Here is a 16,068-nt window from a genome sequence, read left to right as displayed (position 1 = left end):
ATTATAATAAATTATGTATTTTCAGTCTTTGATCCTTCAACGCATCAGGAACAATACAGTATGTTCCCCACTGTCTGCGCTGATGCCTTTGGGCAAGCTGGTACTTGGAGCCTCGAACAACACTCTCCAAGAGCTACTCGTTACTCTCGGCACCAACAACTTAAATGAGGTTTGTGTAAAAACTATAAATTAGAATATTGTAGAGTCTCAAGTGTACACGAAAATAAGAAAAAAACTTTGTCACCGTGACCCAAAGGGAAAAGTCCGTAAAATTTGTTCCGCACAAAAATGCAAAGGAAATAATGAGATAATATGTATTGGAAACTTTATACTCGGTTCTAAAATGAAAGTTCTTCAGTAGGTACCATAATATGGTGAAAACATAGATTCAGATTCATTTATTTCTCAAATATAACATTACAGTATAAATTGCACTACATGTCAAAGTATAAGAAATTATATTGAGATCGTCAGACAAAAAGGAAAATTATAAGAAAAGCACACAATAATTAGAAAATTAACAATTCATTATATAATATTGTTGTCATTAAATTACATATCAAATATCATTCTCCATCAAGGATCGTCATAAGTTGATAACAATTATACAAGAGTATGATAATGCGGTAAAAATTAGAATAAAAATAGAAAATACTGAATTCGTTATAATTTAAAGTCCATAAATTTTTTTACATACTGTGTTGCGCGAATAATTACCGCTTACTACATTTATTTCAGTTAAATTACGTAAATGAAATAAAATTAAATAAGCCATTATTACTACTGGTGTTAGTTGATATTTACAATTATTACTAGTTGCATATAAATACTATAAGTTACTTTTATATATCATGCGTTACACTATTATATAGATTTACCTTATTAGCTAGCAACACTGGTAGTCGCCTCCTCGGCGTAAGCCTCCCCTATTGTCTTCCATAACTTCCTGTCACTGGCTTTCATCATCCATTGTGGTCCTGCTTTCTCTATAAAAGTGTCTTCCCATCTTTTCCTCGGCTGACCTTTACATCTTGTGTCGTTTCTTGGCATCCACTCAGTTACTCTCTCTGTCCACCGATCATTTTTCTTTCTACAAAGCCCTGCCCACTTCAATTTAAGAGGTCGTATAGTTTTTTTTAAGTTAAATTACGTTGTGTTTTAATGCGCATGTTACTTCATATAATAGCAAGGTTCGAAGTGATAATTATCATTAATAAGCAATGATTAATTGCTTTTTATATAAAAATCTAATTTGTAACGGGTGGGAGCTTGGCGATCTAGAGCCCTTGGTTACCTAGTAAATACTGCAGTTTCTTGATTATTTTTTTGTTCTCATTTATCCGATATTCAATTGACATCTATAGAAACTTTCTTTTATGAGAACATTTAATACCTAATATTATTGTTATATACATGGCTCGAAATTATCATGACGTTTTTCAAGATTTTATATGATAATTATATTATAATTATCTGTTACTTATAATTGCGATTTCACCACATACACTACCTTCATGTCAAATTCACTTCTTTTCCAGAAGACCTTGTACTGTTGCCCAGTAACTTATAGAATGTACGTCACGCTTGACACTTACGATTTAGGCAAGATTTATGCAGCCTAACATTCAACTCTATGCCATTCACTACAAGAACCGCCAAAAATCAGAGTAAGGCTGCCTTTCCACCAGAGATGTGCGAGGTAGCGGGGCGGTGTGCGAGAAAAAATCCACCAATAGGATTAATTCATTCCCCTAGCCTCGCTTAGCGCAGCTCCGGTGGAAAAGGATTAGCGGAGCTAAGTATTTGTGCTTGTACAATAGCGAGAGATGTGTGCGAGAGATGCGAGGGAGAAATGTGTGCAAAACTATGTAGGAAATTAAAGCTGCTGAAAGTATGACACAAATGACACTGACACAACGCCACCGCTTACCCCACCTCACCGTACACCGCCCGCGCATGGCTGAAAAGTCCGTAATACATCCTCGCACCGCGCCGCTGCACATCTCACCGCCTACCTACCTCGCAGAGCTTTGGTGGAAAATATCATACCGTTTCACAACGCCGCTACACATCCTCGCACCGCCTCGCAACCTCGCACATCTCTGGTGGAAAGGCAGCCTAATACTCTTGACTATACTTATTAAATAAATTTTATACCTCTATAAAGTTCTGATTTCACCGACGTTATAATTTCACAGACAAAATTGCACTTCAAATACGTGATAAATCAATTACTTCGTATGGCCAATGTTACGATTAACATCTATAGCGTTATATATGTCAACGACAAGTATGAGATCCAGAACAAGTTCACGGATGATGCTATTGAAATTTTCGGCGCAGGTGTCGGGAGTTTAAATTTTAGTGATCCTGCAAAAGCGGCTAAAATAATAAACAAATGGGTAAGTCAATTAATTCGGACAACACTTGAAGTGGTGTAAGAATAACTTTATGACCGCAATATTAGAACTATTATTCATAATCTGATAGCATGTTTTTATGATATCAAGTGACAGAACAAAAAGTCCATGACAGTTGCCGTGCCACTCAGAGCTTTAAACCGCAAAGATTTTGGAGGCACTGCCACTGTGCCTGGCACCCGATGACAAGTCCCATGTGCCTTTATATAACTATATTGGAATCCGGAACAGTTGCTTCAGCTACATACCAATTTAATAAGTAAATTTATTAAGTACAGTATTAAAATTTTAAAATATGATGTCGACAACTGATCGCCTCTCTGTAAAAAAAATTATGATCGCCTCTTTTGGACATGCAGCCGTTTAGCATTTAAGCGACGATATGACGCTTATTGTTTCGGACAGATGTCGGACAAAGAACGAGAGTTGAGAGTGAGGTACCAGGTACAGTCACACAAAGAAGAGCACATAAAGCTTGACACTTTTGACTCTCGAATGTTCACAATGAAAGCGGCATACAATTGAATTGAAATCTTAAATCTGTGCCTGTGTGTTTATTTTTAGGTCTCGAAACAAACAAATGACACTATCCATAAAGTAATAAAAGAATCTGCATTGACACCAGACGCAAAAATCGTATTGGTCAACGCCGTTTACTTTTCGGTAAGAAATACGCACAAGCCTTCTTTCTCAAACTCGTATCTTATCGATTATTTATGAGATGGCAAAACTTTCCATTTATTTTAAATTTTTTATCAAGGGTGTTAATTTGGGTGCATTACTTTAAGAATAGATAAAAGCCAGTGTGTGAATATGAAGGAAATGTGGTGTGAAATCTGCCTGCAAACTTTGTATTATAATCCATTTTTTGCATTTCAGTAACGTTGTGCTTTAATATACGAGTTTGAGAAGGTAAGGCGATGATATGTAGTTTGTATCGATTATCGATATACTCGATAATCTCTACAAACTAACCAGAAATAGAGACGAAATGTCATTTAATTTGTTTGAAAACTATTCTGCCAAATCAATACGGCGACAACTGCCCTCCGATTGGCCCGAATGACCCACCGAAGACGAGGCTAGATGCCTATAAAATAAGTAATAGACTGAAGACTTGACGTATGCTTATTTATCAAAAAAAAAATCACCAAGACCAGACTGTATGCTTTTAAACCATTGACTTACAAATAAATGGACGACGGGTCTAATACAAAAACCACGAAAAAAATGTCCCAAGTCAACCTATTTAAACGTAGAGACATTTAAAGGAATATGAAAAAGCTAAAACGTTGAATTTAAATTGTAATGTCATCGCAGTACTGTCTAATTTTGCTGAATATGAAAACGCTAAAACGTTGAATTTAAATTGTAATGTCATCGCAGTACTGTCTAATTTTGCTTGCTTCGCTGTCAGTCGAACAAACGAAGACTAGAGCGTTAATGACGCTCTGTATACGATTTTAACGCCCTATAAGTTCGGACACTTTTTAGCGCGGATCCGACGTCCATATAATTGTAAGTCAATGTTTTAAACCTTTGCCTTTTCCTTTACGGAAATAATGTAAAAAACAACAACAATTTATGTTTATTCCTTTTAGTAATTAATATTGTATGGTATATGACAGTCACTATTTTTTTATAAAAAAAACGACCCTGGAGTCTAAGAAATGTAAGTTGGTTAAATTTACCTTTGAGAAACATTCAGGGACCCAGTTTCTGAATTGCCACAACAGCACGCATTCATTGTATCACAACTTATTATTACAAAACGTTAACAGTCTATACTACCTTACCTCGAATTTAAATTTTCCTCGTACTGAATCGGTTCTATTGCGCGGTTCAAGCGGCAGGGACTTAGGCGTTATTTCAGAATTTATTTCTTTACAAACGATATTAAAGCCATTTCAAAAATGTATATCGCGTACTATATCAACTGCCTCCGTGGCCGAACGGTTACCATACCGGACTGCCACGCAGAGGTCCCAGGTTCGATTCCCGGGCCGGGAGAAATATTTGTATGGCCTACAATTATTTCTCTCGTGAGTTTGGGTGTAATTTGTGGTTGTCTATGTGTGTGTCCATGGCACCCGCGACACAGGGTTTCCCTAGTGCGGGGCTATGTTGAGTGTGTGCGTTATTATTATTATTATTATTATTATACGTGTTCTATTTAGTTCAATTGAGGCTATCAGCGCAAATGTGGTGTAACCCACATTTCATTGTTTTTTTAAATATTATTTTGGATGACACTAAAGTACATTATTATTTTATATTTGAGTAAATTTTTGAAAAAACAAAAATTATGTGGGCTCAATTGATATAAAAAATCATTAAGTAAAGTACCTATTAAATACAGCGATTTTCTTGAAATTTTACGAGGTACGTTTGTGTTTTTTTGCTATCGTGAAAATTTTTACGAATCGTATTTTCACACCGTATACTAATCAGTGTACTCGTATATCCTCAATTATTCTACATATTTTTTCTAAAGTGATTGATTCAACACTTATGCGGAATCAACCAAAACCATTTGAGGATGTATAGACACTCAACTGGTTTTTTTTACACTTAGCTATTAATTACGACGAAAAAAATCGAATAAAATGTAATATATTTCTTAAAATTTTAGGGTCAATGGAGATTTCCGTTTGAGAAAACACAAAAGGAAGTTTTTTACGCTCAAGGAGGACCGCAACAAGTAAACATGATGCTGACTGTAGCCGACTTCTTTTATTACGAAAGCAAATTTTTAAAAGCACAGGTTCTTACAACAAATTTTTTTTCTTTGTTTACTGCCATACGATCGCACTCTGAGGGTCTACCTGTCTCGTTCAGTCACTCGTCATCATCATCAATCATCCGTTCGTAACAATTACTGTCAAATAAGTGATACACTTTTGACATTGCCTTTTGACACACTCCGCATACTCAATACAACAGCCCCATATCCTGACCCTCCATACCTGCCCTGATACGAGAAGGGCACTATGACCTGTGCGCGTACAGGAACCTTACAAGTTCAGGTTCTGACCCCAGATCTGCCAGTGTACAGGGTTGTCACAGATCTCTGTCACTAGACTTCATCCGGTTCTTTGAGAGGCTAGTGTACAGTACCCTCCCTATTTTCCAGATAGGTACCGGAGCTGTAAGCACGCTCACTTCCCGTTGCGCAATGCACAACTAGCGGTTGCCACCGCTAAGCCGTCGACTCTGAGTTCACTACCAAATCTCCTCATTGGTCGTGGAGCTGTAAGGCACGCTCACTTCCCGACGCCGAAAAACGACGTCTCTCCAGTTCACAATAACCTAAGCGGCTGGAGGGACCGGAGGATGTCTAGCTTATCCTCTACTAGCTCTCCGGGTTAGTGCTGGAGATGCTAGTCGCAGTGACCTGTGACAATGGTCGGACATAGCTTCCAACTTAAAGGGCAACTCACGTGCCCTGTGAGACGCGCTAGCTGCTCACGAGACAGACGCCCCGGTCACATGCAACTGGGGCAGACAAACATGTCCGTCTCTGCAGTTAACCACAAACCCCAGCGAGTCCATACCCTAGTCCGGTTCCGCTAGAGATGGTATCACTGGCGGAGGGCTTGAACCGGACGCCCGCTGTACCCAGGTCTTGCCGTCGATCCCGTAGTCTCTCTGGAAAACCCTGTCTCTCGGGTTAGTAGATAGGGACACTCCATACAACAGTCGCAAGTTATTTACCTATTACTAATACATACACCAAGGCGCTATCTACACACGCGCAAATGTGTGCGCGAAGTGATAGGGTTACCCATCACTTTCTCGTACTATTACGTTGCGTGGTCAGAGCGGCAACATAGAGAAAATTGTAACGCGAATCTGTTATCTATAATTCTATTAATAGAATCCTAATAATTACACATATTCATTAGGTATTTAAATCGATATAATCTTATATTTTTCATTAATTCATTGACTAGAATAATATTGAAGATTTATTTAAAAAATATATTAAAAGCACATAAAATGTTATATTTTGGACAGGTGCTTTTAGATAAGGTAACACAGGTATTTGAAATTGCGTGTCCATGTTTATCATTATCTAGTCAATAATTAGGTATACTCACTACGTAATATTTATCGGCAATACAAACTGAAAATTCGAGAACCCTTGTCTACTAGCTCACGAAGTTATGGCGTCTTATTATTACATTGATATAATAATAAATCTGTATTATTTATTACTTTGCGCCATATAATTGAAGAAAACGATAACTAAATGAATCTCAGACATAAGATTTTGAACGAAAGAAACGAAAGAAACTCCTCTTTTTATCCCGTTTTAATAAACTACAATTCACGACCATTATAAATAGCAACGTTAAATCATGTTATATATATTAACTTACAAATTTCGTAATGAATAAATGAAAACTATATTCATATATCAAAGCCGTCTTATCGCAAAAACGACTCGCCGACAGCCTTGTTGTTGTTCAGTCAATGTGCGGGGTGTGGTGCGGTATCTAAAGCTAGGGAGGGGCGGAGAGTGTCCGTTTTCGTTACGTTTTTGTTCTCTGCTTTTGATTTGACAGTAATTGTTTCGGACGGGAGTAGACGCTCGGATGTTAATACGACTAGATACAACGAAATTATTCACGTTTCATATAATAACAAACAGAAGTTAACTCAAGATCTGGCAATTTACCTTATGTATAAAATTGATTGCTTCACAGAAAAGAGTTTTTTTTTATTATAAGAAGATATAAGTATACAATTTAAATTTCTATCTTATAAAAATAAGAATATCATACGTGGGTGGCTTGTTTAATTATAGTCCTAATTACTTTCCCAATTATTCTTAATCAGAAAAAGCACTCAATATTTTATTAAATACCATAATGTTATATACAAGGCGGTAGGTACTTCCGGTGGTAAAATTTCTATATATTTTATGTATTTTTTGAGACAATATATCTACTACTTTTTGATCAAATTTCAAGTTAGGGTGAGGCCAGACGAGCGTAATTTTGTGAGTTGTGAGCGTGTTTTCTGAGTCGCTTAATTTACGCTGCATTCGTTTTCACAAAAAAATCCGGTTTGTGTCACACTATGACGCAAGATGACTTGTGTGCCGACTCACGCGCGTAATTACGACCAAACTTCAATCGCACTGTGTGGCGTGCTTTTGTGGGTGGAGAGAGGGGTGAGGGAAACTTTGTGTACATAACATTCTGCATGCACACAACGTCTGCCCATAACCGTTGTAGTGGCACTCAGAGCTTTAAATCGCAAAAATATGAGCGGCACGGCGGCGGTGATACCGCGCCCGTCACTCCGAGATATAAATTGACAAGTGCCTGTAATTTCACCAGCACCCTTCAAAACCGGAACGCAGTAATGCTCACATAACTGTTTGGCGGAAGAAATAGGTAAGGTTGCAGTACCTCCCTGGGCGAACTCTGTCACAAGGAGCTCTACTGCTACCAAAATATAATAAGACAAATATGGTAACTCCGTACAAACGTAGTAGCGTGGCTTGTATGTGTGCACGCCAAATGCGCGCCGTGTACGGACGCACACATTCGCATAATCTTACGATGCACTTGCATTGCACAACACTGGTGGTCCCAACGCGCCTTTCTATATTATGGGAATGTGTGCATCCGTATACGGCGCGCGGAGGTCGTGCATGGATTCCCATATTAAAGAAAAGCCGCGCTGTTATTTTGTACGGAGTTACCACACTTCTGTTATTTGACTATACTTTATTCTTACATATTAAGTGAATGTACCCAGTTTCTTTTTTCTTTTTCTAACATCATGTAATACTTCATGAATGCATACTATGTTTAACGGATCCATTACATTGTACCTATAATACAGACACCCCGTACAAACTTAAAAGCTACTGAATAAAATATGTTCGTCTGGCGCACACAAACGAATTTCTGTGGAACGTAAACTACGAAACTCAAAAAACGCGACTCACAAGTCACAAAATTACGCTCGACTGGTCTCACCCTTATGGTTACAACGCTGTCTAAATTAGATATATTTAAAACTGATACGTTTTTACCTGAAAACTTGTATATTTTGTGATGATGGTTCTATAAATTATCTATGGTTTCTACGGTACATTTTACTGTGTTAGCAGGTAGGTACCACCGGAGCGTTGAAGCCTAGAAAGCCAGTGCTGGAGGTCTACTCCCGTACTCTCCGACATCCGTCCGAAACCATTACATTGTCAAATAAGTAATACTAATGTTTCGTTTTGACGGATGTCGCATGGAGAACGGGAGTAGGTACGTACTTGGCATCAGTTGTCGGAGGCCACGACCCACTTTGGGTCACTACGCTATCAAAATTAGTTCGTTACATTAATTAATCTACATCTGCTTCCAGGTAATACAATTACCATATTTATGCTATGAAGGAATGACAATGATAATATTTCTTCCCATATCAAATAGCTCTGAGGCTCTTGAAGTACTATTAGAAACTATCAATGGAGCCCCGGCAGTACTTGACAGCGTTTTGAAAAGTATGAAAATTCACCGTGTCCATGTCTCTTTACCGAGGTTTAAAATTTACACCAATTTCAATCTAGGTGAACAATATGAAAAGGCAAGTTATTATTATCAAGTTACGTTGCCACAAATAAGTGATTTTAACAGGAAAGAAAATAAATTCATTGTTTTAGTAACGCAAAGAAATGATAAGAGAAATATCACTGTTCAAGTACTGCATTTGATAAAGATTATTTCAATATAGCACGAGAACACTGTGATGAGTACCTTAATTTTTAGAGTTATGTTTACAACCTGTACGTACGACTAAAATAATAATGTGACAATCTTACGCACTGAGCGAGGTCAATGGTCGAAGTCAGACCCTGTACTCACGTTCTCTGTCCGCATCCGTCCGAAACAGTTACTGCCAAATAAGTAATGTAATACACGATCAAATTAAAATACGCATGATGTGAATGAAGCTTCATACTTGCCATTGTAATTTTTTCTGTTTGATGCCGGACGGAGAACGAGATTACTCCAGAATCCAGCGGATTCCAGAATCCGCTGGATTCTGGAATCCGCTTCGACGCGGCCGAACGACTAGAAACCGAGACCATGATGGAGCGCCACCCGAACGAGGCTTGCGATAAATGTGGCAAAACATGATCGTCTCAAGCCGATATCACCATCGATATCAATACCACCTTAGGGAATGAAACTATTTTTCCGGATTTACATCGCGTATATTTGTTTTTTCAAACAAACATTGACTTACAATTATATGGTCGGGTCCGCGCCAAAAAGTGTTCGCACTTATAGGGTGTTAAAATCGTATACAGAGCGTCATTCACGCTTTAGTCTTCGCTTGTTCGACTAACAGTGAAGCAAGCAAAATTAGACAGTACTGCGATGACATTACAATTTAAATTCAACGTTTTAGCTGTTTCATATTCCTTTACATGTCACTACGTTTAAATAGGTTGACTTGGGACATTTTTTTCGTGGTTTTTGCATTAGACCCGTCTTCCATTTATTTGTAAGTCAATGCAAACAAACCGACGTTTCGGGCCTTTACAGTTGGTCATGGTCACGGTTGACTGAGGTGGTACAGTCTTCAACCAGTTATGTCTAATATTGATGACTTTTTTTCATTTCCTATGTGTAACAATCGCGAAAACCTAAGAACTCGATTTCGATACCACCTTGACAACAGTGGTAACCCAAGTAGGATCGACTTACGATAAGAACGGCATGTGGTCCAAAAGTATAGAGCCTAGCTAGCAACAGCATGAACAATCACCAGCACATGCACATTATTAAGTTTTTTCAGGTTGGCCTAAAGAGTCTTTTCCACGAAGGTTTGAATAAAATGGTGAAGGATAAAGATATATTTGTCTCAAAGGCGGTCCAGACTGCCGTCATACAAGTCAACGAAAACGGGACAATGGCTGCTTCAGCAAGTAGTAAGCATACACTTGTACTGGGGCTCCAAGACTGCTAATTTTAAATCATCTCAGTTGTGTGCCGGTAGAGTGTCAACGGCTGGATTTTGTACATTTGTTATTTTGCTAAAAGTTAAGAGAAAAGCTTGACAATGATTAGCCATCGAGTTACTATACAACTGCCGTTGCAATTTTTTGGTATTCTGCTCTTCAATGGCGAGTCGATGGCGTAGTGCACTAATATTATACATATATACATATTTATTTTAAATAGTTGTCCGGTATCTTGCTTGCTGAGGACATATTTAAAGGTTTTCGGAATGAAGAACACAGTTTGGTACAATGAAGACTTGTAATTTGAAAGTAACGTATTGTACAAACTTGGGTTTATGGAAATATGGCATGTTACAAATGTTAGACTACGGAGTTCGCGGGAGGCAGGGCAGCTCGCTCCACGCAACGCGGCATTCGGCGAGAAAAATTAACATATGCATAGTAATTTCCATGTTAGTTTTAGTAAGGCCACATCAACCTCTAGTTATCGAATTAATGAATCACTGCCATCCACTTACACTCTATTGAAACTTAACTGCCATTGTAACTAGACTTTAGCAGAATAGCAAATATTATTATAACTGCAATATAATCATGGAATTACAATGACCAGTGGTTTTAAGAAAATTAGCAGAAATGGGTCCCTGATTTTTTAATAGCACAAACATTAGGTATACCGCGATTCTGTAGCTAGGGACAGTATCGAATCAAAAGTGTCGATACTGTACTCATATGTAGTATCGCATAAAAAGTGTCGTACTCATAAAAGTATCGATACCTCGAGGTATGGATACTTTTGTCCTGCAGATTTTTCCTACTTAAAGGCAGAATGAAACACATGAATTTGTCTTTTTTTTTATTGATTTATGATTTTTAATTGAAACAATGAAAGAATTTCATTAATTAAATTAATTGACCAATTCAATCAATCGTCATTTCAAATAATTTATGTTACTTATATTTCCAATTTCTCACTCTGTACAATCACTTAAAAACAAAAATCTATTTGGTGACGGTCTGTTTCCCGTTTTTGATACTGTATTGCCTGCTTTTGAGAACAAACGTTCTGAAGAAGGGACAAACTTCGCTTAAAGAGGCTAATGGTGGCATACAATATACAGCAAAGTAATTTGTGATAGAGTTGGTTAAAAAAAAATCTCTAGGTCGCTTACGTTATGATATGAGCTGTCCTAAGTAGGAATTATTCGAAACGATGCGATACTTGTCAAAAAGTACTAATACCTGAAAAGTATCAAGTACAAACGTATTGGTATCGGAGGGAAACTGTTAGAATATAAGTAAAACACTTATATACTTTAACTATTCTTTAATTTGGGAATACCTCAAAATACAACCGCACAATGCACTTCGACCATAGATCCGGAAACTGACATAGTGTTACATCTTTGCTTTTTTTTTATATTACATTATGAACATTGCTATTTAACAGAAACGTACTTGACACTAAAAAGTATCGATACTTTTTCCGTTTCCCTATCTGTAGCCCTTCCGGAACGTTCAAAATGCACATGTTTTGCCGCTATCATGCGACAGAGAGCCGCATCCTTATGCGCAGAGAGCGGCAGGGGTACCGACACTTTGGGTATCATTGCGAACTCCATGTGTACTTTAGTATCCAGGGAAGTACTTATGTCTCAGGGTGACAGGCGCAGCAGCACTGCCCCTCAGGCACTACAAAGTGTAATAAAGTGTAATTACTACATGCCTACCTCTTAACTAAGTCTGTTCCTGAGGTAGAGGCGCGGTGCAGAAGGAGTGACGGTTTATATAACAGTTTTGTAACGCTGCACACGTAATTTCAACAAGATTTTTCTGATGATATTCTATAACAAGTCGATTGAAAAAAGTGCTATAATGCTTGTCTATTCGTTCCAAATTATCAACAAAATATTTCTTCTGTGAATATTTCACATAACAACGACTGACTAATTTGGTAGCATCGAGTATATAACCAGAAATAGAGACGAAATGTCATTAATTCATTTGTTTGAAAATTATTCTGCCATATCATTACTGTGACAACTGTGCTCCGATTGGCTAGCCCGAATTTGAAACAATTGACGGGTGTCGTCAATGGGTGTCGTCAAATGTTTCACTTCAAATCGACCGAGTTAACTTGAGCTTTGTTATAATGGACGAGTATTACAAAATTACATATTTAATTACGGATGAAATTTGGTTTTGTTTGTTTTGTAATTAGATGTTTTGCTGTTTTTTCCACCGAATGGAACAGCACGCCATTCTTGGAGATATTGCCTTTATTACAATAAATACAGAATAATTTTGGAATATACGGAGACGTACACAGAGGTCAGTTGTTGGCCTGTCTTTATTTCAGTGCAAACGAGAGTTGATATTTATAAGTGATGTATCACTGATGACTTACCAGAAATGTATGGCCCTCATTTCTAATTATATACTCGATGTTAGGTAGGCACTTTTTTAATCAATTTGTTATTGAATATCGTCAGAAAACTCTTGTTGAAATTATCCCGGGTGCAGAGCGAAGCTACCTCAATACCAAAAACCAAACATAATCAAAATAATCTTTATTTCATAGGTAAGCATTATTAATTACACTTGAAATCGTTACATTTGTTAAACTATACCGCTCATTCGAAAGGGAGATTCCCCTGAGAAGAATGAGCAAGAAACTCTAGGGGTTGCTCTTTGTAAAATAACATTTGTGTACATTCAACGTTTACAACATATTTTTATTATATTTTTTGTTTTCAAACATCCGAAATCGAGACTACCTCCATGGGCTAAACGGGTTACTACCACGGATTTTTGTCATCCAAGTACGCAAAAGTTGAATAATAGCCTTTAGTATAAAGTTTTAGTTTTGCTATAATTTTAAACTTCGTGTATGGCAAATTTTATATATCAACCGGAATCTTGTAATAGAAGCGTATACATTGCCCCTTAAGTGAATTTGTGACTTTGTGAAGACGACTATCAAGAACAGCTAGCTTATTTTTATTCCTCGTATTAATGTTATGTCTGTCACTATTTTTTATAAAGAAGTTACTATTCCTCGTAACATAAATTACATTTTCATAAATGTGCATTAACGCTAGTGTAAGAAAGTTAATTTCCTTAAACTTAAAACTCAGGAACCGACTAAGTTAAGCGGCAGACCTGTAACGTTAGTGTGTAAGTTTTTCTTTGTTTTACTAACCAATACGGATGAATAATCCAAAATAAAATATTTCAAATTGACTAAAAATCACTAATTAATCTACATTCATATTGTACTTTTTATGGCACCAAGAGACGGGATGAACAAGTCATGACCCTGGTGCTAAGCGACATACCTATCAATAACAGTTGCAGTGCCACTCAAAGCTTTAAATTGCAAAGGTCCTATGAGCACTTCCACAATGCCCGTCACCGTGAGACATAAGTTGACAAGTCCCATATGCTTGTAATTTCACCAGCATGCTTACCCTTCTAAACCTGAACGCAGTAATGCTCACATTGGCGGCAGTTAAAGGTAAGGTAATACCTCCCTGAATCTAGTAATTAATCAATGCATAAATTCGTAAATAAATAAACTAAAATTTCCTTATATTTTCTTGGTATTGGTCGTAGGATATGGTCCTCGTATGGAATACCTGATTTATAAACCTACATCTCTGTTACTGTACTCTTATCCTTGTTATACCTTCCATGTTTGTCTTCTATTGGCTTTGTTGGACCCATCTTGACCTTTACCTTGTCGGCAGCACTAGCACGACGCTAGAAGCGACATGGAAACGTGAGATAAGTATTACTATTCTCACGATTCTGTTGCTTCTCGCGCAAGTAGCCTATTGTCGTGCTAGCTCGCTTATTTTCGCTCTTTATTTCGAAACATGTTTCGTCTGTTTGCATTTAACCAGTATCGATACAGACTTTACAATCTTTTAATTGCAACAATTTAACAGAGAAATTGTTATGTCGCATTATATAGATACTTAAATTAAATGCTTAAATGTTTTCTTTCTACTCTGCAGCAACCGTCAATATGATCTCAAACGATGAAGATGTGCCACCTGTTGCAAAATTCATTGCAAATCATCCATTCCACTTTATAGTCCTTGCAAGAAACGAGCAGTTGTTCTCTGGCGTGCTGAATAATATACGTCAAGAATAGTACATCTACTCACATACCCAAAGTCCGTCTTCACGGGTTTATTGTGACAAGACTTCTACATTATCCATATTATTATGTATTGTGAATCTTTTTCGAGTTTAAGTTTCATCATAATATTTTGCTTTCTTGTTCTTTTTATTGTATCGATGACATACACTATAATGCCCGCCATCATGGTGAATGGAGTTGCCCAGGGTACATCGTGTGTGGAGGCTCCTTTCGTACCCCACTTCGTAGATACCTTGAGTGATTTAAACTGTATGTACGAAAATATTTAGTGATAACGGCAGAGGAAGCAAGACACGCGTTCAAATCGTTTCTTTTTTAACAATGCTTAAGTAATGTTAGGTTTTGTTATTAAAATAATGTTTGTGTATGCCGTATTAAAATAATGTTAGTATGTTTGTGACTAACGAATAAAGATTGTTTTGTATTGTATGCATTGCTGTTTCCTTTAGATACATTAGTGACGCGCGACGTGGTTCGGTGCGAGAACGATGCTACACGGGCGCTACCAGTGCGTTCCGTCTTTGCAACTCTTTGATTATGCCGCACGAGCAATGTTGTGTCGCAACAGGGCTACCACGGGGCATCAGTCGCATTGCTCATGAATCTGATTTTAATAGTCTGTAGGCGGTGGATGAGCGCGGGACTCGCTTGTGCGAAGACGATACTGGCGCACGTCATAATTGGGCAGATGCAAGTAATGAATAATCTCACTTTATAACTATGTGCTGTAATTGAGAAGAGTGTGGAGGCGGCTCATGACAAAGTGGGCGCGATCGCAGAAGGTATTCACGTGTGCTTTGAATGACAGCTTCCTATCAAGCGTAATTCCTAGGTATTTGACCGTGTTCTCCCAAGGGATTAGGTGGCTGCAAAGAGATATCGAGATGAGGTTTTGAATCCTAGGACTGAATAGGTTACTTCGCCACGTGAAAAATACCACCGCGCTTTTGTCGTGTTCAATGCACCATGTGGCATGTAGTTCTAATTTATATGTAACACAACTTCAGCGTTCAGGCGTCGCTACGCCGACGCAACGCATCTTATAGCACCGCTCTTTGCCATGTATCGTGCAGCTTACAGACCACCTGCATGGGAATTCATACGAATTCATCAAAAAAAAACCGCTGTCTATCTTTCGGTCTCTTGACCCATGATCACACGTGGTTTTATTTTACCACGAATACGAAATGTTACTATTCATTTGGAAGGTCTGCCTTAAAATAGAGATAGCAAATTACCCTTCCAATCATCTTCCAATTCTTAAATTGATGGGTCACTACCAACTTATTCGTTAAGCAGATTACCTAAGAAGAACGAATAAGAAACTCCGGGGAGTACATGGATATCATTGCTCCAGGGGTGGTTATTAGTAAATTTTGGGTGTTTCAGGTTTATCAGTCGTTTTATGTAAAATAAGTAGCAACAATCTCACCCTCTACCCGACCAATCCAAACTAAAGCTGGGTACTCACTGCGAGCTGTAACTGTAACCGTTGC

At 37.8% G+C, this 16,068-nt stretch overlaps 1 protein-coding gene across 1 annotated transcript in view; it reads left to right on the top strand.

The window, feature by feature from the left end:
• LOC113236615 (antitrypsin-like) overlaps positions 1 to 15,249 on the top strand; it is a 32,041-nt gene extending 16,792 nt beyond the window's left edge. Inside the window, exons 2-8 of the mRNA XM_026472767.1 lie at positions 26 to 169; positions 2,199 to 2,402; positions 2,985 to 3,083; positions 5,053 to 5,184; positions 8,799 to 9,020; positions 10,239 to 10,371; positions 14,424 to 15,249. Of these exons, the coding sequence (XP_026328552.1) occupies positions 83 to 169; positions 2,199 to 2,402; positions 2,985 to 3,083; positions 5,053 to 5,184; positions 8,799 to 9,020; positions 10,239 to 10,371; positions 14,424 to 14,563 (1,017 nt within the window). The 5' untranslated portion in view covers positions 26 to 82 and the 3' untranslated portion in view covers positions 14,564 to 15,249. The remainder of the gene's footprint in view (positions 1 to 25; positions 170 to 2,198; positions 2,403 to 2,984; positions 3,084 to 5,052; positions 5,185 to 8,798; positions 9,021 to 10,238; positions 10,372 to 14,423) is intronic.
• The last annotated feature ends 819 nt before the right edge of the window (positions 15,250 to 16,068 follow it).

The sequence above is a fragment of the Hyposmocoma kahamanoa genome, unplaced genomic scaffold (assembly GCF_003589595.1).
Source record: "Hyposmocoma kahamanoa isolate Upper Pololo Valley unplaced genomic scaffold, ASM358959v1 92, whole genome shotgun sequence".
Taxonomy (NCBI): Eukaryota; Metazoa; Arthropoda; class Insecta; order Lepidoptera; family Cosmopterigidae; genus Hyposmocoma; species Hyposmocoma kahamanoa.
This window is presented reverse-complemented; position numbering and strand designations above follow the sequence as displayed.